Source organism: Tachysurus vachellii, chromosome 9, assembly GCF_030014155.1.
Source record: "Tachysurus vachellii isolate PV-2020 chromosome 9, HZAU_Pvac_v1, whole genome shotgun sequence".
In the NCBI taxonomy this organism is placed as follows: Eukaryota; Metazoa; Chordata; class Actinopteri; order Siluriformes; family Bagridae; genus Tachysurus; species Tachysurus vachellii.
In genome coordinates, this window is record NC_083468.1 from 19,374,302 (window position 1) to 19,399,806 (window position 25,505).

Consider the following 25,505-nt stretch of genomic DNA (forward strand, 5'->3'; position numbering starts at 1 on the left):
CCCCAGTCAGTCCGCTCATTAAAATCTACACTGTCAGGCACATACTCCTGCATGTGGTCCTCTGGGACTGAGACAATGAATGTGCAGTTTCTGAGCTCAGTTCAAACATGATTAATAACCAAAATGCACTGCAGTGTCAGTCTTGATTAACATATTACGCTTTGTACCAGCATAGAGGTAGTATTCATGTTAATGCCAAGCTGTCAGTGTTGAGATCTCTGCACTTTCATGTGTGTGAATAATTGCAGAACAATTTCCAGTGGGAAAGTAAACTTTTGAATCAACATGGCACAATCAGTATAAGAAAAATTCCAGACTTTAAATTATCACATTCACTTTAAAAAATAAAGTAAGCACTAACTAAACAACTCTTTAATTATAGTCATCTTTGTAGACAGCTTACACTTCTAATCACTTTAAACGACAATAGGCTGCGGTCAAATGAAAGGTACGTATGTGGGAACTATGAGGTTCTGAGTTACCGGTTACCATTTGTCACACAGGCAGCATAACACTCTGTAACCTGTGTTCATGGCAGTGAAACATGATCACCATACATCAACCGGAAAAGATGCCTCAACTCTTTTCACCTCCATTGCCTTGAAAGTATTCCAAATGATTCCACAGATCATTTGACAAGACTGTGACCCCAACAATTGTGACCTAGCCCAAGTGATTTGTAGTCTGTATGCTGTCATATCCAAGTCAAGCCAAAGCTAAATGGACAGTGGTCAGGTACATATAGTTATGTGAGGCAATGACAGACCTACCCTGGTAGGTCAACCAAAATAGATGACAGCAGATAGTAATGGCAGAGATAAGGATTAGCAAACAGCTTAGACAGCAAAGGGCTTTCGCTATGTGCATCTCAGCTGGAATTATTTGCACCAGAGTTTGTTCTTGCAGAATTGGCCAGTACAACCAAAACTGGGTTGTATAGTAATAAAAATGGTAACGTTTATCGGGTTCAAGACATATACTGATATAGACCCATGGTAAATGTTTAAGTCCTTTCTCAAATGAGTCCAAAGCAATGGTGTTTAATGTAATGTAGCCATTAGTATTGATGTTGAATTCCTTGACCTAATTGGTTCGTTAAGGCAAATTATTGCACTGCAGAGTCATAGCTACTATTTAAATATAAATGCAGGAAGCAGGTAGCAGACCTCCCTATTCTGACACTAAAACATGTGGTGAGTATGACCTAATGTGACCCGTCACGTCTGCTCAATACTGTACATGTATGCACGCAAGCTCTTAGCATGAGTCAGTTTCCGGCTTTGAATGTGCTGTTGGGTTTCTTCATGCATATTTTAAGATAAACAGATTGTATTATGATTGTGCAGATGCAAGGTGTGCCAGAAACCAGAGAAACAAAAATCTGTTTTTGACCCTTCTTTTGTATTATTCGATTGACATGGACTGTGCACACCCACATACAATCAATACCAATATAGCAACCATTATACAGAGCTCAGAGAGATTGTAAGCCTCATATGCAGCACCATGCTTCTAACCATGAGTTTTTCATACCTTGTGTTCCCACCAGGCTTCACATTAACCAAACCCACCTCTGAGTTTCCTCTCTAACCAGCCATCTTGTTTTGGAAAGCAAGCAAGAATAAGCACATTACAGTATACCTCTGAAATACTCAGCAGAGGCTGTCTGAGGCTGAGGGAGCTCTGCTTACAATTAGAGCAGAAGACTGGTACATCAGGTATACCATGTCTGAATATGAACACACAGCAGATTCGCTCTACATGCAACTTTTAATATCTGTGTGATGGCATGGGTTGGTGTTCTGTCGCCCTGCTGGAATGAACAGGCAGTGGCTATGCAGATGGCATCAGAATGGATCATTCTCTTCACAAAGGCTTGTCATTCCCATACCATTTCCCCATTAGTTAGATACCTCTCGGACAATCCCAAAGGATGAATACCAAGGTTTTTCAAGGGGGGGGAGGATTTTCCATCCTGGATTTCCAAAGGAATCATGTTTGAGCACAGTGTTGGCCATAGAGCAGAGGCATAGTGTTGCGCTGGCATATTATATCTGTTGGAGCATATTGCAAAATTGGCAGCATTGGATGACTGAGTTGGGTCTCAGCATGAACAGCTTTCTCTTAGTTTCCAGTAAGTGTTTTTCAACCAGCAACCTGAATCTCGTCTGATTTGGAGTGTCTTATATCTCAGTGCTCCAGATTGGGATGCCTGGGACTCTAAAAAATTTAAATTTAAAATTATTTCACATTTATCTGATCAGTTCTAGAGATGGAAGGATCATTTTTGATCAGCAGTCATTCAATATTTCTTTTATCTGGCTGATATTGTAAATTGATCAGTCACAAAAATGTGAGTTTACTAAGTTTTACATAACGAGCCTGGTACAACATTTAAGAGTATATCATGTACTCATCATCAAGTACATCAGGTACAATTATCAAAGCTGGTAGATATGGCAAAGAACTAATAGACAGTCAGCCATCAAAATTACAATGATCCAAAAGCTAAAGGAATCAGTGGTGTTACCTCGTTATGCAATACAATCAATATATGGTGGGCCAACATCAACCCCATGTTCATGTTAAGCTTAACAACTCAACGGATTGATTTGCCGTCACTGCTTAACAGAAAGCCCTAAATCATTTACACGGCCATGTGCTTATGGCACTTTGTTCAATATGCCTTTTGTATAAATTGCTTACCTTTGGTTTACATTGCAATAATATTATTACTTTGCATTGTTCTGTCACAAGATTCAAAGCTGTCCCAAAAATAGTACCATCAGCAAAGTGAAGAACATTTTGGTTATAGAGTAAATAGTTATATATTATATAAGAATGGCTGATGGTTGATGAAGATGATCTGAATGAAAGTTCTTTCTTAGAGACACAGTGCAAAATGTATATTAGATGTTTGCATTATATATGGTGTAATATATATATGTGTGTGTGTGTGTGTGTGTGTGTGTGTGTCAGTATTTTCTGTAAATGTTGCCTGAACCCTTAAAAGGTATGATCGTTCTTTGTTGCGCTAGTTATTGTATCTATATGAACTAGTACTGAAGTGCTCATCAGAGTGGCATGCCTTTAATGTGCTTAGGGTACAGGGATAAAAGAGGTAGAGGTCCAGTAACACTGCTATAATTTATAATTTCTCTTGGGCTTTCAGACAGACCTGTCATGGTTGCCTGCTGATAAGGTCACGGCACCAACAAAGAAAGCCGCGGAGATCACATGCACCCGGTCACAGAATTACGGTGACATCCTGGATTAATCACCTGTTCTGTATTTGTTGCTGTGAGGTACAAAATGGATTGTGATTATAAAAAACTCTACACAGGAAAATATACAAGATAAATCTTTCTTCTAAATCATATAGCAGTGAATTGTGAGTATGCGGGTGGGTGTGGGTATGTGCTTGTCTGTCTGTCTGTCTGTCTGTGTGTGTCAGGGGAGGTGTGTATTGATTTTGTGCTAATAAAATTTTTTTCTCTTGCCCTAAGCTTCTGTTTATCAAATCCACACCAACGCCAGAGAAAATAAATCTCTGTATAGCGTTAAACAGTCAGCTCACTTTGACCAGAAGCAGTAGTCAAGAAAACACCACTCAAATAAGATCTAAAAAAAACAAACTCAAATGTTGAAAGGTTTTGTTTAAAACAAATTGAAACAAAAAAAATATATATTACTTCTACAGCATTTGGCATAAGTATTGATTACTTAGGGTCAGGAGGTGCCATCAATACATACATTATTCTTCAGTGTCCCTCCTGTTCATCTCAATACAATGAAAATAGAAACTGCTGCATTTCAATCTTGCCAAGTACACGTGTATTTGTCTATCAACCTCAGCCAGAGGCTATAAAAATGGACAGGTGACGAATTAAGCCTACTTTTTATCGTATATTCCTTTTTCTTCAGCTCCACTGATTAATTTCAAATGAGACGTGTGTGAGCATCTGGTGAGGAAGTTTAATAGCCACTTGCTCTTTACCCTGTGGCTCCTAATCTACATCTGTTTCTAAATACAACCGCCAGAGCTGACACTGCTGACCTCACGCCATGTCCTGCCTCAGGGCCATGCTGATGGCCCAGTAATTATTACGCCTCCCAGACTCCATTAGTGGTCACTCGAAGTCATTGTCACTGCTTCATGGACTGAACGAAGTGCTAAAGCACTAAATAGCTTCAGTGAGGTGATAAACTAGAATTATTAATGAGAGGCCATGGTTACTGGCTGTATCACTGACATTAAATCATGACCTTTTTCCAAGGTCAAAGGTTAGCACAAAGCACCCAGGGATGAATTGTCCAATGGGGAGGTAATGAGGTGTCTGTAATTACCCATATTTACTCAGACTATTAGATAAGTCATACTTTATATGGACCACAATCCATCTCTCTTGAACTATATGTCTCTGTCACTCTTACACACTCACTCACTCACTCACTCATTACTCACACACACACACACACACACACACACCATTTGATCATACTGAAACATACATTCAAATTGAACATGGCGTATAAGTGGCAAAAAATGTGGTTAAAGAAATAATGTTCTCAGTAATTCAAATTGCTCTTGGCTTTTTTATTCATATCTTTATTTAAATCATATCAGATTAAACAGTTAAAGACATTTGAATCGGTAATTTCCTCTTTCTGGCCAATCCCCAAGATTATTTTATCTTCTGACTACTTCTTTTTGTTCTCAGTGTGAATTAATAATTTGGTTTTTCTTTCCATTGTTCAGACCGTGTAGCTTGTGTTTTGGTCAAAAGCTCAATTGTGGTGAAATAGTTGAAGCTCAGCACCTCAGTGAAGTCACTGTTGCCTTTTGTAAATCTGGATTAAAAAGATGAATGTGTGTGGTGTGTGAATGCACCTTTATGTTGGTGTGCAAGGGCCTAGAAGATTTCAGACTGAAATATTAATTTCAAAATCAGATCTCTTCTGACTGAAATATTAATAAAGGGTTTTGACTAACCAAACTCAATCCAATTCAAAGAAATTCAATAAGCATACTCAGAGCAATGCAGGGAGATTTTATTTGTTAAAGTAAAAAGTTAAATACCAATGTGGATATTGAAACATTTTAATATCGGAAATCTTATGTTGAATACACAATATACAAATTTAGCCTTGAATTCCCTGTTGCAGACTCATTTTGGAGATCTGCAACAACCCGCAGCTTCACAACAAATTGCTCCGCACCCCCATGGTGACCAGTCGTGTAGCATGAGTGGGTGAGCAATGCAATTTTTTCCATCCTAGAGCTGTTACAGATGCTCAGATAATTACAGAAATGTAATGTTTGAGATTAAACTACTGTAAGTACAATAAAAATTACTTTTATAAAAGGTATTTGGCATGCCACACCCAATGGTTTTAGGACAAGCAAAAATACAAACACTACAATGTTCCTGTGAACACAAGCTGTGATTTTTTTTTTGCACTATACTGTACCTTCAGTTGTCTTCGCAGAACAGCTATCACATTAATTCCTCTACATTCTATTTTCTCATTCCACTTTTTTCTTCTTTTGATTCAAACTAGTGCATAAACAACAACCACATCAAGTTATGTTTATTTGTGTGAGTCAGAATGTAAGATGTCTGTCATAGGACACGCCTGACCTCCCAATGATAAATAGGAAAGTCACCCTTCTTATTTTTCTTAAGATAAGATCAAGTTTATTGTAGATACATTCTCCATATTTTCATGCTTCCCAATGCAGACTGCTACCTAGTGAAGGATGGTGCACTTATAAATCAGGGTTGGGTAATAATACAGAGATTAGCAAGACGTGATTATATGATATCCAATTATATCAGTTCTTCTCATACATCTTATAACTGAGTGTGCACCAGGGACAAATTATTCAGTTTTAAAGACTTTTTCCTTGTTTTCTTGTTGTAATGGTAGAAGTTATTGTCTGTCAGACAAAACATACAGAAACATACATTCTTTCTCATTCTGTGTTTTAGCAGGGGTTTGTTCATTTCATAATTCATTATGTTTAAGGTTTAATCTGTGAGTCTTGCATTAAATTAGCTATATTAAACATTGTATAATTATAATTCTGTTTAGTTACAAGGTGGATGAAGAAATGGGACAAACTATGAAACCAGGTAGAAAGAAATGGAGCATGATTATTATAAAGCTTTGTCTGAAATATTATCCTGTACTAATACATGGACACTATAACACTATGTCTAATGTCATTATGTCACTACATTGTCATGTAGCCTTCATTAAACACAAAATGTAAAAATCCCTTAATGAACTTGTGTGGAACCAGCACACAGAGAGTCCACAGTGGACTCGTGAAGGCCCTGACAAATAACTGCTGTGTGTACTTATGAAGCCTGACAGAAAGTCCACTGATCAGCAGCACAGACAGTGGGAGAGAAACAGAGAATGTGTGGAACACCGAGGATGTGGAGCAGCATGTCAAATAGCAGTGTGTGAACGTGAACACTCACCTGATCCCATGTGTGCTGAAGCAGAACAAGGGGCTTGGGCTAAAGGAAAACTGCCTGAATAACACACTGAAATTTATAAATTGTGATGGCTAGAACATATAGGTTTAGTGTTTAAACGTGTATTGTAGCACAGGAAGCCTGTGGACTCATCCCTTCTCCTTTTATATCCTAATAAGTGACCAGACCAGGTTTCATCCCACACACATCATGTTGTAAAGAGAGTCAGTTTAACAATCATAGAGTTAAAGAGTCAGCCTGCTTTATAATGTCTAAAACCGTGCTAGCGAAACAAGCTTATCTCATGCAATGGCTTTCCTCAGGCTTTTTTTTTTTCCATTTGTTGAATAGCAATATGACGTAAACCTAACCCTGTACACAAATTACTGTATTTAAAGATTACTTTCTTTAAATACAGGATTCTCCTTATTTCTTTAGTAGAAACCACACTACAGTGCTACACGAAATTATTGGTTTCTCCACTGACACATATTTAACACTTTTTAAATAGTATACTATATGACCAAATGTTTGTGGATTTCTGACCATCATATGTGCTAGATTTACTCCCATAATCTCCACTCTTCTGGAAAGGATTTCCACTACATTTTGGATCATGGCTGAGGAGATTTGTGCATTTAGTGAGGTCTGACACTGATGTCAACCAAGGAGACCTGGGACACATTCATCCCAGAGGTGTTCAGTGAGGTCCACTCCAACTAAACCATTTGTCTTCAACTTTATGAACGGGAGCTCTGCCATGCTGGATCATGTCATGATTTCTTAGCTCCAGTGAAGGAAATTGTAATGCTGCTTTATGGCTGATGTTTGATGTGGTAATTAAGTGCTCATAAACATGCTGACATATAGTGTATGATTGTTGATCAGTTCTAAAAGAACCTTGCTTTCATTGGCTCATACTAAACAGTTCCTGGCTTCACAAATATCACCAATAAAAAGCCTATTATTATGAACATTTTTAATCACTCACACTAATACACAGTAGATGTTTTCCCTCTAAACAACACTTTCTAATCATAAATTGTGTTTCAGCCTAATAGGCTGCAATTATATGTTACCTTTTTTCTGAACCGCCTCAAGAATCTTCAATGTAGATGAAAATCTCTCTAATGTTAGCAGCTTACTGGAAGCTACACTTGAGGAAGAGCATCATTATATTAGTAAATTAAAAATAATAGTTCCATTTCCTGTTTGCACGTTTGCTTCCATTTCCTGTCTGCACATTTGCAAGCTCATTTAGGTTCAGCAGTGGTTCATACTTTGCAGGTTGAGAACAGTGTAAAATGCAGAGTAATATTGCTTGAAGAAGGCTAAAAGATGGTCTGCAGCTTCAGAGTAAGCCAGTGAAATGTGGTTAAGCTCAAGGGATCAGGCTGAACACAGAAGCTATGACACCTACTCATCCACTCTTTTCCACTCCAGTCACAGAATATCTCTGAATTGACTGGGGATCAAATCTGCTTTTTGCAGAGCAAAGCTCACTCACTAGCTTATGTAATGGGTTTCTAACTTCTAACACTTGTGTTAGAATATGTTGGCTGTCTCATTTAAATCAGTGTCAGCTTTGGTTCGAACTAAGTCATTGGTTTTAAAGTGGAGTGCTCAGGTCAGAAGTTCAGTGACATTACAGTGGTGGATATCATGATCAGTCACTATGAAAACTGCTTTACTTCATTCATTGATTTATTTGCCTTCTACTTTTCCTACTGGTGCTTTGTGATGGCAGTCGACTGAAAAGGTCAGCCCAGACTTTTCTATCCCTGCCCACATATTCCAGCTCATCCTGGAGTTCCCTAGACATCCCAAAGCCAACTGTAAGATGTAATCTCTCCAGCAGGTCCTGGGTCTGCCCTGGGGTCCGGTGGGATATGCCTGATATGGGTTTAGCTGAATCTTTGAATTCTGCCCAAAACACATCAGTTGGTTCATGTCCTGGATTGTCAAGCTCTATACAATTTCACAGAAACGTAGCCCAGTAACCTTGAAGAGGGAGCTCTTTTCTTGCCGCATGTTTTCATGATTTTATATTTTTGGTTACCTAAAAGTGAAGATTAGCATTTATAGTTATTATAGTTATTATAGCGTTTAAGCTTAAGTAATTAAGACGAATCGGTATAAATGAAAGCATAATATTTAAGAAACAAGTATCAATACTGCCTCATGATTAAAAGGAAGAGTACTGTTGTGATTCAAAATCATTTGGTTGAAAAGGTTTAATTGTTTCAAGAAATTAAATATCATATTTATTTGCCTAATGCACTTGTTATCTGTGTAGTTGAGTAGATGATAGTCATAAAAGCAATCATAAGGAGGGTAATTCATGAATGATTGAAAACAGAATGACAATGGAGTCTTATAGTACAACGCTCATGTACTTTTACGTCTTTGCTACGTCTTTCCCTCTGACTTTCTCTGACTTGCATGACCTTTGTGATAGAGTTGTTTTTAGCAGTCTTCTGTGCCTCATCTCCTCTCAACAAAGCCTGTGGGTGTCAGATGTAGGACACGCTCTAAAAACTATAGTTTGTACCTGTGTTTTTGAAATGTCACAAACCAGAGCAGCACTCATTAAACTCTGCATGACTTTTCATTATTTTCAGTCCATAATTAAGGTGCCTGTGGCATCAAGCTACAGAGGAGTCCTGCTGGGCTGCCAACGATCCACACAGAGCTGCAAAAATGAGCCAACAGTGGTGAATAGTTTGTGATAGATTTTTTGTTTCATTGCCCTTCCATGCACGTGCACACACACAGTCCCCTTTCCTTCCCACTCCTCCCCTTCTGTCTCTCTTTCTACCAGAAAGGCAGGTGACAGCTGAGACAGCTGCCTCTTAGCACAGATGCACTGATTGATTCTGAATCACTAAACCGCCTTTTCATCACCGCAAAGTGTTGGTCTGATACCCACAGAAAAGCCGAAAGCCCTAGAGACTGACTACTGTGTGAGGAGGTTGTGCATCTTTGGCCTCAGCACAACCACTCACTATATAGCATGCTGGATTTAGATTTTTTTTTTTATGTTTTTTAAGCGAGAATGAGCTTTCTTTAATAATGAAAAGCTTTGCTATCTAGAAATAACCCAGTTGCTGGATGTGTTAGAGATACAAGTTCTTTCATTTTTAAACTACTGCTCCTGAGCTCTCAAAATATAGATTATTTACTTATATCTGTTACAAAATTTGTGGTGTCTTGAATGTTTATCTGGTATTTGAGTTTCTGCCTATGTGTCAGGATTTCTTTTGCAGCAGAGCTCCTGCTTAGACACTTTTCTTTCATCAGTACGGCTCAGGTTGTAATCTGACTTTATTCGGCAGGTCACCACGGGGATCAGCTGTTCCATTTCAAGCTTTAAACTTTAGTGCGTTGCTTTTTAATTTTCCATTGCACATCTGTCTGAATTCAAAGGATATCTGTGTTGATTTTCAATAAGAGCCTGCTGCTCTCCTTTATCCAGAGACATGCTGAATAATTCAAGGACAGATTGCCTTTTGAAGCAGTGCAGTGTCAGGCCTGGAAGATTGCACCACAGCATGCACCAGGCGCACATTGTGTGAAGGCCTTGGGGTAGGATGGCTTCACTTTAGAGCTGAGACAAGATACATTTATCATCACGTTACATGGTTGTTTTGTGTTTGGTAATGGGACAGTGGAATAACTCAAGTTACTCATGCTGATGCACATGAGATGTTGTGTTCTGGTATGTGGACTGGAAGCTAGTGTCTTTTAAAGATTACACAGACATAAGTATACATTTTATTTTCGTATCCACATGAGATTATATGTTGTTGACCTAAATCGTATCAAAGTGATTTATTTTGGACTTTTGTGGAACCAAGAGCAAGAGCACCACCAATGGCAATAATAAAAATTCACAGAATTGGTTACATGTGCCTAACTACCTTGTGTGTTATTCTGTAGTTTGTCGTTCATCGTGCTCGTTATTCCTTCAGTGAGATTTCATCATATAACACACCTAATATAACACACTTAATTTCAACAACCTAAATAGTTTCATTGTCAAGCTATTGATGGATATTAGATATCAACTCTTATCTAACATCACAACCAGTCATCTGCCTGAATGAATTCTCTTTATACTCTTATACATGTGTTAAATTGCACTGTAAGTATTCCAGTAGAAAATGAGCAAAATCAAACTTACTCATGGATTTACCTCTTGAATCGTACAAGAAAGAACCATGAACAATCACTCGATCTCCCAGCAGGACACCACCGGTTAAAGTAAATGGCAATAAGAGCGTTTATAGAAAATCCTGTTTATTCTATCTGTACATGTAGCAGAACAAATTTTACAAACGGCTACAGGAGATATGCTGGATTTCCTTAGGCCTTATTGTTTATGTTAATTTACAGGCAAACAATTGCCTGAAATGCTTTTATATTAAATGTGGTTAATCATCTCATAACCAGTGTAACATGTTTGTGTATTCAGATAAAAATCTACGCTGAAATGAGGTTATTTTTGCATTCAGTACATACAGTACAGTATTGCAGCTTAATTATTTCTCTGTCAAATAAATGTGCCCTCAGTTAAGCACTATTCGGACGGGACTAGTTTTCCAAACGACGTTAGAGTTAGAATTTTTTTCAGCCGACATCTGTCATTTCATGTATGGATTCGGACGGGACTAACATCTCTGTGTTTATTACGGAGATAGGAGTGTCTGTGTTTTACATGTGGGCATTGCACAAAACCACATGTCCAGGATGCGTGGATTACCTATGGTCATCATATATTTTATATAGAACTTCTTATAAACACACTGGAATAAATACGTTTTTATATAATTTTCACGTTATGTAATTGACTATAGAAATGAAAGTACTCTTACATGAAACTGATATTACAGTAGCCAGTCTTAACAATTTACATGATTTGGCTCTTCTTGTTGATTTCATTTTTTTTATTTCTTCGCAAGGTAGCAAACACATTTACATCCATTATTGGTGTGCAGAAAGCAGAAACTTGAATACCGGTGCGCTAGGGTTAATACGGTAGTTCACGTTGACCAAAACAGACAAGAAAACGCGTTTTTGGAAAAAACATTTTCGGCAATCACAGACATTCTCATTCGGACGGGATTAGATTTCTCAGAGGAGCGCCGATTTTGCTGAAAAACAGTAGGTAATTTGCGCTGGAATTTTTACACAGGTCGTGTGAGAAAAAGACAGACATGGCAGATTCGGACGGGATTAAAATCACAAAGTACGTCTGTGAAACTGAAATTTCTCTAACGACCCCCTGTAAAACTAGTCCCGTCCGAATAGGGCTTTAGAAGCAAGTTTTCTGAACTGAGAAAATGTGTTCTATGATAGTTATATTCACCAGTCCAGACCTCTATAAGTCTACATTTTAATAAGTTTTCTCAAGTTTTCTACAATGTGAAAAACAAGTGAAGAATGATTTTGTAAGCTGCTATCAGAAATCCATATGTAGCATAGAATTTTAATGTGTCTTTTGTGTAGTTGTGTAAGTTTAAATCCCATCGTCTGAACTCTGATCTGTTTTATTCACTAGTGGAATGTTCCTTTTTCTGAATTGTTTTATGAGTGACATTCCTGTTGTGAGGCAGAAAAGAGAAATTGTGTGCATGTTATCTAGTTTGACAGGAAGCTAAAAGGAAAGTTTGACATGGTCGACATAACCTTTTATATTCAGCCACTTTATATACAAGACATTTTAATTTTCATTTACGTTTCATCCATCATGTAGGTTAGGAATTTAAAGGTATTTCATATAGCGCTACACCAAAAATATCACATATAAAAGCCGGTAGGCTAATGGAAAGTAGCTCTTTAGTCATTTTAAGGCGCCATCACGTCGCAGGCTATCAGTAATGAAGGCTTAGCGAGTATTTGAGCAAGATTTTACTGGCTAATGGAATGTCATTTTCCTCTTAGCTTGGAGTCCCTTGTATGGCATTTGTTTCTTCAGCGTAAAATCAATGATGAATAACTGCAACTCCTTATAAAAGGCCTGCCAATTTCACTTGCCTAACAAAAGAAGTCGGGTGAAAGAAAACAAAAGAAGTTATTAGGATAACTAAGGATAATAATATGTAAAATATGAGCTGGGTTTTAATCATTCATAGGGTCCTATTTGGGGCATTACATTTTTGCAGGTCCAGGAACTATAACAGGAGTTCAATTGCTCTAAGAAAATGACTTGACCATGAATAGACCCAACTCTAGGAAATGAGCTTAACATGCCATTTGTTTTGGGTTGTGTTTTCTTTTTTTTTTTAGATGCAAGCTGTTAAAGCGAGTTATGAAGTGCAACCTGAGCCAAAGGACTGAGCTGTAGAATTGTAGAACGCTGACTTGTAGTAAAAACAACTGTTTTAAGTTACTTTTTTTCTGATTTCTTCACACATTTAACTAAGCTTTGTTCTCCTTTTTATGTTGTTTTGTTTCTGACAAATAAATGTAAGTTTGATGATTGTGGATGATTTACAGAAGTGGTTGTTCAATGGTTAAGACTCTGGATTACTTACCAGAAGGTTGTCTCTTCAAGGTGCTATTGCTGGGCCCTTGAGCAAGGCCTTTAACCTTCAAATGCTCAGTTTGTAGAATTGAAACAAAGTGTGTTGCTCTGGATAAGGGCATTTAACCGTTTTTGGTTTGGTCGATCATGTGCAATATGAAATTAAACAAAAAAAGCAATAAAACAAAAATTTCAATTTCATAGCAGCCAGAACAAAATAATTGCAGCTGCATGCAGTCCAGCTGCATCATAATTCTGATGAAGCTTTAGTGACTAGGCATGTTTCTGAGGCTTTAGCATAAGTTTGGTTTGTGCTTCCTTTACTTTTCAGTGGATTATATTCTTTGTTTTTATAGTGAGGCTCAGGCCTATTTTAAAAGTTCAAACTGAGGGTCAGTTGCAGCGCCATTTTTTGTTTACACACTGGCAGTACTTTCAGCACACCTTTAGAGGAACAAATGTGAGGGGAAAAAACTAAATCTAGAGGTCAGGCTGACAAAAATGTCATTATAGTTGGTTTATAGGACGCAGTTCTTCTGACCTCATCTCAAGCGAGGAAATGAAAAGCTTCTCCACTGTTTCTACTGACATTTGTCGCTCTCATATACACACACTTGCAGGAAGGTTAAAGTGGCATTTCTCCTCAGGTGGCTGCATTGTGACAGCACAGGCTACTGAAGCAGTTGATAAGGCAGCTAGTAGACAGGCAATGAAGCCTTTTTATCTCTCTCTTGTGCTTTACTAGAGATTTTAGCTTCAATTAAACTGACCTTGAGTAGAAAGACTTGCTTTCTTAATGCTCCATTTACCCTGTAAGGTTTAGCCGTCTTTCCTGCACCTTCACACTCTTCACACTCTTGCCCACCTTTGCACATGCCTCTCACTTGTTTTCATTCTTTTCTTCCAGGAACAAACAGCTTTTCTTTTGTGTTTGTTTTTGGCTCTGTCATAATTCCATTCTTCACACTTAGCAAACATCAAGAGCCCAGTGCGGGAGGAGAGACAGGAAGAGGAAGAGCAGTTCTTCCTGCAGTTTATTAATGGACTTTGTGGATGTGGTTTTGCTGCTGTCTGCTTCTAGTGTGTGGTACATCTTTATTGTTTTTTTGTTTGTTTTTTTATTATTTGGGTTGTGTTGTATACACAGTTATGTCCATAATAATTCGCACCTACTTTATCCTGATCAGAGCATGGTGCAGCTGAAGTTTTGAATCTCTGGAGCACTGGCGTAAAGTGGGAATACAGCAGTCCATTTAAAAGCAGCGTGTAAGCACATATTCATTCCCTAATGGGCAGTTTAAAAGTCACTAGTGCACCTATCTGAATGTTTTTGGGACTGTGAAGGAAACTGGAGCACCCAGAGTAAAGCCACATACATGAAAAAAACATTTGACACTCAGTCATATAAAGTCTAAACAGTATCCTGCTCATCACAGCTATATATGAGCTTTCCCCAAACTGTTGCCACAAGGTTTAAAGCACAGAGTTATCTCTAATGTCTTTGTATGCTGTAGCATTAAGATTTCCTTCACTGTATCCATAGAGCCCAAACCTGGTGTGTAAGAACTCAAGCAGCCTGCATGGAGCCCGGGCCCCAACACTGTCTGCTAGTCCTCCCCGACTGACATCAGTCCACGCCCTTATTAATGCTCTCACAGCCATGTTCCACTTTGGAAAGCCTCACCAGTAGTGTGGAAAAATTTGAACAGCAAAGTGGGAACAAATCTGAAATCGGCTGTTCAACAAGCAAGGGTGTGAAGGTCGTATACTTTTGGCCATGTAGTGTATGGGACTGTACACATGTGAAAGCCATTAATCAGCTGGAGAATAATACATGCACAAAAAGCTTTCAACACAGAATAGGGACAGTTGTGAAGTCAGGTAATAAATCAGGTTAACAATAAACAAATGTCACTTATATAGTACTCTGAAATAAAATGTAGCATTAGTGATGCAATCATATCTTCATGCAAACCTGCACTTGCAGAAACTTTGTACTCTTACATATGTAGAAGAGATTTTTTAAGGGGTTTTGATTGGCATTAAACTCGGGTCATGACTGACAGCCAGTGGCAGAATTCTTTATTTTAGCTTTCACTGAGTTCCTTTTTAATATGTATGCAAGAAGATAAACTAGAGGGTGATTAGTTCACTTCTTAATTGGCACATTTGAGAAAACCCTATCCAGACATGAATTTGTTTTATTTGACACAGATAGTTTGATCCTCATGCTCCTAGTGATCCATTTCACTCAGCTTTTTGACTAGAACACCATTAAAGAAGGAAACAAGTAATAAAGAGAAGAAAGTGAAAATGGAGACAGAAAAGACAAAGCGGGCATCATGTGAATGTGACAGAGTGTTGTATTATTTAGCTTGTCCAGAGAGAGCTGGGGACACGGTATTCTGTAGTTTATTTTTCTACTTTGTTTACATCCTTTTTTCACTTTTCTACCTACACGACTCATCATAAAAGAACAAAGCACCCATCACAACATGCTGCTAATGCACCATTATAGAGTTCTCGTCTTCCTGAACGAGTGTCATTCAGCATTTACTCAATTCTTCTACACTTATTTACTCTTTTCATCACCAGACGTCCTCTGTGTCCCTCTGCGCTTTCTGCTCTGTGTTCTTCTCGCTTCCTCATCCTGTCTTTCTCCTTCTCACCTCTACTCTTTTGCACTTGCTAATGCACTCTCTAGCTGTCCTGTCTTCTTCCGCCCGGCCTTTCATAATGCCTCAGAGAATTGCAGGCTTTTCAATCAGATATGAGACTTAGGGAGTCGAATGTGGCATATTGCCCTGGGTTTCTGATCTAAGGAGGTTGCGAAAGAGCTGGTTGATGTTGATGGATGTGGTCTGACTGTTAAAAGGAAACTAAAGATGCCAGATCTGTAATTAATATAAATCTTGTATGATTGCACACTATAAGAAGTTCAGGGCTTAGAAGAGGTAGAGTCTAAGCAAACATTACGCAATCATTCATTTCTGGATGAATTTACAGAGAAAGCAATCAAATTTGAGCGAGTGTGCATGTGCTGGACATGTCAAACAGTTGAGAACTGATGAATGTTAACAATGTAAACGTAAGGGTTGAGCTGGAGGTCTTGTGTAATTGCTGATGAACTCTAACTCTGTAGTTCATTGAAGGCCAAGCCATTTCTCCTACTCTCAACCAAACTTGCTAAAGTGCTCCTTTATCCAAACATAGCATCAGCACCCACTTTCAGCTGCCAAAAGTGAAATGCACAAAGGATTTAATCTCTGATGCTGTGGGAATCTCAGTAGAAAGGGTGACGGATTACCAACTTGATGATGACTAAAGGTGATTGTTACTCCGTGCTTCAAGTGAAGAGCTCTATTTACGCTTAAGTGCACTGGTCACTTTTATGAAGAGGACAGAACCTGCCAGCTCAATTACAGTGCTCGGGAAGCCTATATGTGGTTGCCATTACTTATTCATTGTGTCTGAAAGAGTTGGAAATCAGCTTAAGCGCTTGCCGATTAGCCTCCTTGTGCTGTGGGTTTGTTAGAATTTAGCCATAATGTACTGTAATGGTCTGCTGAACAGCGCTGGACTGAGACAGACATTGCAACGATGTGATTTACTGCATGGTGTCTGATTGGGTATCAGTGCCTCCTGGGATTTCTTTTACACTAGGCAATTGTGTTGGATATCATTCCATTAGCGGACAAGAAAATGTCAACCATCTCCTCCCTGCACGAATGGTTTGTTCAACTCCGTACCCTTTCCCTTTCCCTTGTGGTAGATACAATACACAGAGAAAACATGCCCAGGATCAGCTGAGGCTGTCAGTCAGTGGTACAGATGCTCACACTTCTGTGTTTCAGTCATAAATCTGCTGTCACCACACTTAGACACTTAGATTTTGTCAGTCCATCTCCTTGTTTCTGTCTTTGTCTGTCTCTCTCTCTCTTTGTGACACATTTATACGCACTATATCTTATGTAAAAATGTTGGAACTAGTCTGTCAGCATGTGCACATGGGACAGTGATGGTGACAATGGTAAATCCATTAGTGCACAACAAAAGTTTTATTACCCGTGTCTGAGGTAAAAAAGTATCTAAAGCCTCTCAGTTGCAACAGAGACACATTCTGTACTGAATCCCAAGTTTCAATGTTTTCGGCGGAGCTGAAATCATTTTCATTACCTGCCTAGGACTGCTATGCAGGTGTAATGGAGTGAAAGCTGATGTCTCTTGATAAACATCAATTTGTAAAAGGTATAGACAGGCTAGAAACAAATTCATGTCGTATAATGATCTGTGATGTGTTAACTCTCTCTCTCTCTCTCTCTCTCTCTAAATATATAGTTGTGTGGCTGTGGACTGTTGGGCGTAGGGATCTGGTTGGCAGTGTCTCAAGGCAGCTTTGCCACCTTCTCCCCTTCCTTCCCCTCCCTCTCTGCTGCCAACCTTGTCATCGCTATCGGCGCCATTGTCATGGTGACCGGCTTCCTTGGTTGTCTAGGTGCCATCAAGGAAAACAAGTGCCTGCTCCTGAGTGTAAGTATATTTCTGACAAGTATATTTCTGACCCTATACAAAGACATATAGACAGACACACACAACACTATCTCTACCCTACTTCCCTCACTTTAAAAAGAACATAACCATATATCAACATGTTATTGTGAATGTGATCAGATCTACTGTGAGCAGATACAAATACAGATTTCAATAGAAGTTTGTTTCTTGTCAGGTTCTTTTGGGTTTGTTTCTTATTGTTATAAATAACAATAAGATAATCCTTTATAAAAATAAAAAATCCTCCCAGAAAATCATACAGGCATTGTAATGAAATATTGCTAGCAGCAGCACTGTGTTCCAATTTTGTAGTAGATTTGGAAAGCATGTCCAGCAAACCATTGTGATTCTTCAGAAACCCCAAACTATATTAGATGCCTGTTGCAATCAACTATAAACAATAGTTTTATGTTTTGAAAAATATGTTTCATGAAAAGTTACTTAGCTACGTCACATTAGATTAAAATGTTGCCTGAAATTTCCACAGGGGGTCTTGATGAGACCGTTATGAATTTGAGTTGTGTTGCTGATGTTGAGAAACTATACATGTTGAATAAATGAAGCTCTGAAAATTGTAATTTAAATTTAAACCACTTCTTTTTGTACCACCCTTGGGTTTGTTTTTGGAGGGTTCATTTATTTATTTATAATAAATAAATAAATAATTCCAGTTTGGAAAATACCAATTTTTTTTAAATTGATATAAAGATAGAAATATTTTAGGCATTGAATGAATACAGATATTGGCATTGTGCTACACCATCAGTATTTCTCTAGCACATCAATCCATTTTAGGAGAGTATTTGCTCCAGGTCTGATATGATTCAGTGTTTATTTTCTCCAACTGGGCAGCTTTTGCTTATGAGCTGAATGGAGCAAAAAAAAAAAAGAATAGAATAGAAACTTTCGTTAACTCTGCTGCCTTGTGGGAAAGTGCTAGGAAAGAAATCACTGAGCCATCTCCAATCTAATATTGCCTATCAAATCTTATTCCATCTAGCCTTGCCCTTCTAATTTGGCAGCAAGTGTTTACTAGTGGGTTTCTCAGCACTTTTTATGTCACTCCCTCAATCATACAGAATCACTTCTCTCTTTTTTTTCTCCTGTATGCGCTTTTTCACATTTTATTAAGTACAAGTATGAAGCTATTATCTCTTTTTAAAAGCCCTGGTCACACTTTAATTGTGAGAGTGTGTCTCACACAGATGACTCGTTGTGTGATTTACAAGCCTGGATATTATATTGGTCAAGATAATATTATATTATAACAAATAAATCTTTACCGTCATGTTTGAGTACTTTTTATAACCTGATTACTGGGCAGGCTACGCATATGCCCTCAGATGTGTTGCACATAAACGTACATACTGGACAATTTAAAGACTGGAAATTGAACAGAGGGAGAATTTCACACAAAGAGCTTCGGTTGCTGAATCGTGGTAGCGCATGTGTTAATTGACTGTGTGACTCTCACACACCACATATTATTATTTTTTGATAATAATAATATTTGAATTTTGTGACTGGTTAAGCTCAGGTGTGATTAAGAAGGCTTATCATAGGGAGCTGATGTAATTTTGATTATTCAGCTGACCTTTTGAGCTGCCAGCTTATTAGGTATTCCTGCCTTGTGCATACATTTCTTAACCATTTCATCAGGTACACATACCATATAGTCAGTCTGGTAGTGTACCAATACTGTACCCTATTTTCTATAGTCTGTTGTTGATCAGTTTTCAATCTAGCAGTGATACTGTTTAAAGTCCTAGCAAGACTGCAGTACCCATTGTACACCATGCCACTGGCAATGCTGTACTGAAAATGGTTTCAACCAAACTGAAAGATTAGAGCTTGAGCTGGAGATGAGTCGAATGTATCATTGTGCTTCCTCTAATGTACTGAATTTTAGTGTTCAGTTATACTCAAATTACATTTTTAGCCATTCCTGCATCTTACTGTATGTGACAGAAAAGCCAAACAGAAAAGGGACACTGTCAAGAATGCAGTTTATTTCAGCTATTAACTAATACATGCAAAGGCCAATTAACATTTTCTTTCAATAGAGTCTATGGAATGGGGTAAACCAATCAAGTTAACCTGTCAGTGTAAAAATTCAGTAAACAAACATTTTGCAGGCGTCCAGCTGGGCTAAAGCTGCTGCTCGCATGCCCTCGACCAGTCACAATCAGCATAATGATGAATAAGAAATGATTCAAGCTCCCTGGGTTAATACTTACTGCCTGGCAGCCTCATCCTGTATAGATGATATTGTAAATATTTAGCAGAAAGAGAGTGAGGGGGAGTCAATGTGTGTCTTTAGAGGATGATTCATTTGAATAGAACTTCCATTTGAACTGCCTTTCTTGTTTCAGTGATTCCTCTGTTTTTCTGCTTGCAGTTCTTCATTGTCTTGCTGATTATTTTGCTGGCCGAGCTGATTTTGATCATCCTTTTCTTCACATTCTCTGATAAGGTAAGCTCCTGTCCTAAATTTCTACATAGCATTCCTTTTATAAACCAGTGAAGTCTACAGTCTCATAAAGTCTGTGTGAACATCTTGAGATTAGTGTCTCAACCTGTCGCTCCAGTTGTCTGCCTGTTGAGCTTCCTGTCTTCATCTGCTCTGCATTTCCGAGGTTGGGAACCTTTAGGATTTTCATGCCCTAAATAGTTTGCAAAGGTCAAAGATCACATGTAAAAAAGCAACATAAGCTTGAACAGTTGGTGCTGAGTAATTGGAGTTAAGCTGTCTCTTAGAGCCTACAGGTGCAGCTTCATTTGATTTTTTCAGAGCTGGAATTTACAAGGCAGCACTTTCTAACCTTTTGGACATTTGGATTGCTCATGAATTACTCTCTAGATGAAGCCACAAGTGTCACACGACATACGCTCAAAATGCATTTCAGTGAAGTGCAGAAGCCTCCCGGTGGTTGTTTTAAAGGCCATATTATTGCTGAGACCAGTTATTGTTTCTCCCATGAGACGCAGGGAAAGTGTTGGATCTGCTAAAGACCTTCTGGGAGGTTATTGTTCACTCACCCCTCCAGCCCGGCTAAAGTAATTCATTTACCCACAATCCATTTAGAGATGGGGATGTGTTTGTCTCTAAGGCATGCTCTGTCAATGGGAAATACTGTATACCTCACAGCCTTATCTCTGCGTATATGTTACTATACACTTTATAGTTGCACTGTTCTGCTTCAGCAGACACTTTGTTTGTTTTGTTATGTTTTTCAGGAGCTGGACAAAAGACTTTATAGCATGGCTGCTCCATTTTGATAGGGCAGCAAGTGTACATTAATAACACACTTCTGAATTTCACAGTTTGAACTCGAACTGTTTAAATGTTGATGTGTAAATGTTAAATGTCCCTCTTATTATCGTTCTGCTTAACCAGAGCTCCAGTCAAGCAACAAGATAGGAACTACCTTCTCATATCATTCAGTTATGACATAAGTATTCAGAACATACAAAACCTTTGGTTTTATAATTTTTGTTTTGTTTTTGTTTTTGTTTTGACAGTGGAATATGTTACAGTAAATTACAACCTTGATAGTGGAAAGACAGTGTCACAGTGTTCCTCACGTCTGTCTTTTTTTCTGATATCAAGACCCTTGTGTTATCTGTAATATATAGCAGGTAGATATTTTTTAAGTTATCACTTTAACTTTATAACTTACACTGATGGGCCACTTTACTAGGAACGCCTGTACACCTGCTTGTTCATGCCGTTATGCTAAACAGTACAATTCATAAGAAAATGCATACAAATCAAGTGCTTTAGTTAATATTTACATCATACCATGGGTTTTTGTGTACAGTTTATAGAGTCTATTCAAAATGGTGCAATACATAAAAAATAACCAGTATGAGTCAAAGACGTGGTTGATGAGAGAAGGTCAACATGGCCAGACCGGTTGAAGCTGATAGAAAGGCTACAGAAACTCAGATAAACATTCAGAAAAGCATTTCAGAATGCACAACATGTCAAACTTTGAGGCTAATGGGCCAAAACAGTTGAAGACCATATTGGGTTCCAACTCTGTAAGCCAAGAACAGAAAGCTGAGCTGCAATGGGCACAGACTCACCAACACTAATAATGGGAGATTCACAGCATGAAGGTTCATCTGAAAAAAGTATATTATATTAGAAACAGAGCACTTTGAAAGCAAAGGGAGGCTGTAACCAGTGTTTGTATAGTGTTCCTAATAAAGTGCTCAGTGAATGTATTTCTTCCAGGGTGTGTTGCAATTTACAGCATCACATCAAGATTGAGTAAATGAATAGCAATTCAGAATGCCTCAGGGCAGATGATGTTCATATCTTGCGCTCAACATAATGAAAGTTAACATGATAACAAAGTGTCTTTCTTTTCATTAGCTTTTAAATGCCACCAAACCATATTCCCACAAACACCATTCATGCCTTATCGCTCATGTCAGTCACTGATATAATGTTGGATTCCGGCTAGAAAGATGGAGACAGATATGATGACCAGAGAAGGTCATATTATAAAAGATAAGACATGTGCTTGAAGCATTATGAATGTATTTATTTCTCCCCTGTCCGTTCAGAGGTTTAGCTTTAGCCCCTCTCTACTCATTGAAGATGTTTTTAATTCGTCCTATGACATCCAAATCTCCAAGCCATTTATTTATAATCATGATGGAGATGCAGCTGGACTAGTTGCATATAAAAAGCCATTAATAGGAACAGTTGATGCCATGCCCCACTCTTTCAAACTAAAGTGCTGATTGTTTAATTAGGACTGCTTTACTTTGTAATCACAGTCCATCAGGACTGCCAAAAGAGTTGGAGGCAACAAGATGACTGACAATTAGAGTCAAGGCTGTTTTTCTGTAGTGAGGTGAAGACACAGGTACAACTGGCCCCTACACTATACACAGTCTCTGTAGATTACAGTGTGATATTACATGCTGCGCACACACACACACACACACACACATACACACACACACACACACACACACACACACACGCACGCACACACACGCACACACACTTAAATGCATACGTGACCCTGTGGTGACCTGCCATCTGACTGCAGCAGATGGTGGAGGCTAGGCACCAGATTAGAATATCCATCTTTACGTCTGTGACCTCATTCCAGCATGCGTGGCACTGCACCTTGGCCAAATGAAGCCATATTAGCTGATTTTAGGGGAAACATGCTAGAGTGGGGCTTTTTGCCACAGGTTCGCAGACAGATGAGCCATATTACCTGTGTGCTTCTCGTACGGCTGTTAGACCAGAATAGCGCTGGGTAATGCGTGGGTTAGCAACCTTGTTTAGACACTAATGATGTGCCCTTAATTTAGAGAAAGCAATTGAATTTCAGAACATGTAGCCTGCCCAAGTATATATACACACAATATTACGTGACTCTTCGGTAGGTGTAATAGACATTATGTCTTAGGTTAATAAGAGCAGAAACCTAAGTACTATATTTTGTTTTAGTTTACAGTTTTGTGAAGTCAGTGCCCCTGCTGTTTGTCAGTGTTCCGAGCTGATTTCATGTACCTCCAATTTGGACAGGATTTTGTGAGATTACTGCTTGTGAACGCTTGGGAATCTCATATTGCCTATGTGCTCGTGTTTGTCAAGACAGACTGAAAATAAACACTGGAAAAGATCAGCGACAAGGTCCTGAGCCAATTAAATGATACTTGATGCTGGTCAAATATCTGCAAAGTCATGCTATTAGAATAGGGTATTGCATATCATGCATTATGTAGACGGTGGTCAAATAAGAGAGAAACGTCTGAGCCTCAGAGCTCCACACACTGTCTCAGTAGGGCATTGATTATATTGTGCAGAAATCTGCATAAGAGCAGTATCAGGCTAGAGGTGAAAGTCCAGCAGTATAGAAAAGAGACATACTGTAAAAGGCATGAATTTATTATGGAATAGGTGGAAAAGTATGCTGAAAAACAGAGGAAGAAATTAAATCAGAGATGCCAAGGCCGTTGATTTGGGGGTATTTTCTCTTTCATTTTTTTCAAAATACTTGTCTATAGCTACAGTAGGAGGTGTTTTTTCCCACACTGACAGATTCCTTCCAGCCTGCTAATTGCCTGTACATTTATGTACATCACGTCTACAGCGTGGTCTATTTTAGCTATTTGGAACCTGCCACATTGCTGTATTTTTCTTAATAATCTTTAATTATTCATTTATATTCATTTATATTATTCATGTATTTTCTGTTTATTTTGGCTGGGTGACTATACATCATATAAAAATAATAATGTTTTTATATAGACATTAAACTGCTGTACTTTTGTTTGCTAAATATATCTTGAAGGCATTCTGTCTCAACCCAGAGTTTAACTTCAGATTACCTTCAAGTAACTAAGTAACGTTACAAAAGAAACAAATGGCATAATTCGACTCTCAGCCCTGACCAACATGCTTTCAGATACAGTGACACCAATGAAACTAAGATAACAGTTTTTAAGTGGAATTGCTCCGGACCACACTGTGGGCTTCAGTAACAGCTTATGCACTTGACCAAACATGTTGAACTCTTGGATGGACAAATGGATGTCAGTCTGGTAAATAAAACATGTGAAAGGGCCTTCACAGTGACCTCTCTTTTAAAATTAATTTAAAGCATCAAAATATACAGGTAATTTACATTATGTATGTGAGAATTTTCTCATTTCAATCCTCTTTCTATTCAGAGTCCACAAACAGTAAGAGCGTTTGCTATAACAGACTTTTCCATACTCAACACAGCTGATTTCCATTCTTACTCCTGCTGTATCAAGATCAAGGCTTTATTTACAGCCTAATGATATTTCACATTAGCTAGAGGTAGCAGGTGTGACAAGCCTAACATTAGCTTTATTTAAGAGCAGATAGAGACACAGTATGAGGCTGGGGCCCTACTGACAAGCATTAAAAACAATCACACTGTCCAAACACTGCTCAACAAACTCGAACATCTGCAAGAGTGTGTCCAAACTTTGCCATGAGAAATGAATACAAAGCAAACACACAACAATCACAAGCAGGTTTCTGGACTTCATTTGGCGTATGTACTGGAGTTCAATTTCAACTAGACTGACTCTGTTTAAACATTGTCAGAGGGCAAGAAAATAAACTCCTAATGATCAATGCATTTGTTCAAGTCAATACATTAAGCAATAAATTAACCCTAATTGAAGCTGTTGTATTGTTCTTCCTAAAGTGGAACTAGACAGGCTTTCTGTGTTTCCTAGTGCAATGCACCACCATGATTACAATAAAGACACAATCCCATGGTGATTGGATACCGATACTGCTAAATCAGTCACAACCTAAAGAGGCTGATTTATATTTATCTCTAATATCACAGTTGTGACAGACGTTCTGGCTGTAACGTTCATATAAATGCTTCTAATAATCATTTAAATATGTTATAATTTCTATAGGAATACTTTAAACAGCTAGTAATGAATGGATTATAAAAATTGTTGTATACATTTAGTATTATGCCATTTGGCAGATCCAGAGTGAAGTATTTATCAATAAAATCTCTAGTATTCTATTAATGAATACATCAATACTGGTTCACTAGGTCACTACTGTTTTTAACAGTTTATAGTTACAGTTAATAGTTTAGATCATTGTTGCAACAAATAATTTTTTATCACTGTATAATGTATAGTATTGCAGCTCATTCACCGATCATTAAATAAGACAGAAAATGCAAATAATCGCTGACACTGGAGTCTTCTTCTAAAAATAAACATTTCCTTACATAAAACCTCTTCACATCAACAGTTACACACATTTATTCTATTTAATGTACGTGAGGCATCTGTTATTTACTGAAAGTCCCTGTGTAAGATGCTACATAGAAACAATGCATTAATATATGCTAAACAATTTTGCTAAACATCCATCAGTACTGCCTGAGCTATGCTGGTGTATA

At 38.2% G+C, this 25,505-nt stretch overlaps 1 protein-coding gene across 4 annotated transcripts in view; it reads left to right on the top strand.

Annotated features, from left to right (window-relative positions):
- The window catches only part of tspan9a (tetraspanin 9a), a 185,123-nt gene that overhangs the window by 149,227 nt on the left and 10,391 nt on the right, over positions 1–25,505 (top strand). For all 4 annotated transcript variants that reach the window (XM_060878123.1, XM_060878122.1, XM_060878124.1 and 1 more), the window contains 2 exons: positions 17,353–17,544; positions 19,964–20,038. In XM_060878123.1, the coding sequence (XP_060734106.1) occupies positions 17,353–17,544; positions 19,964–20,038 (267 nt within the window). The remainder of the gene's footprint in view (positions 1–17,352; positions 17,545–19,963; positions 20,039–25,505) is intronic.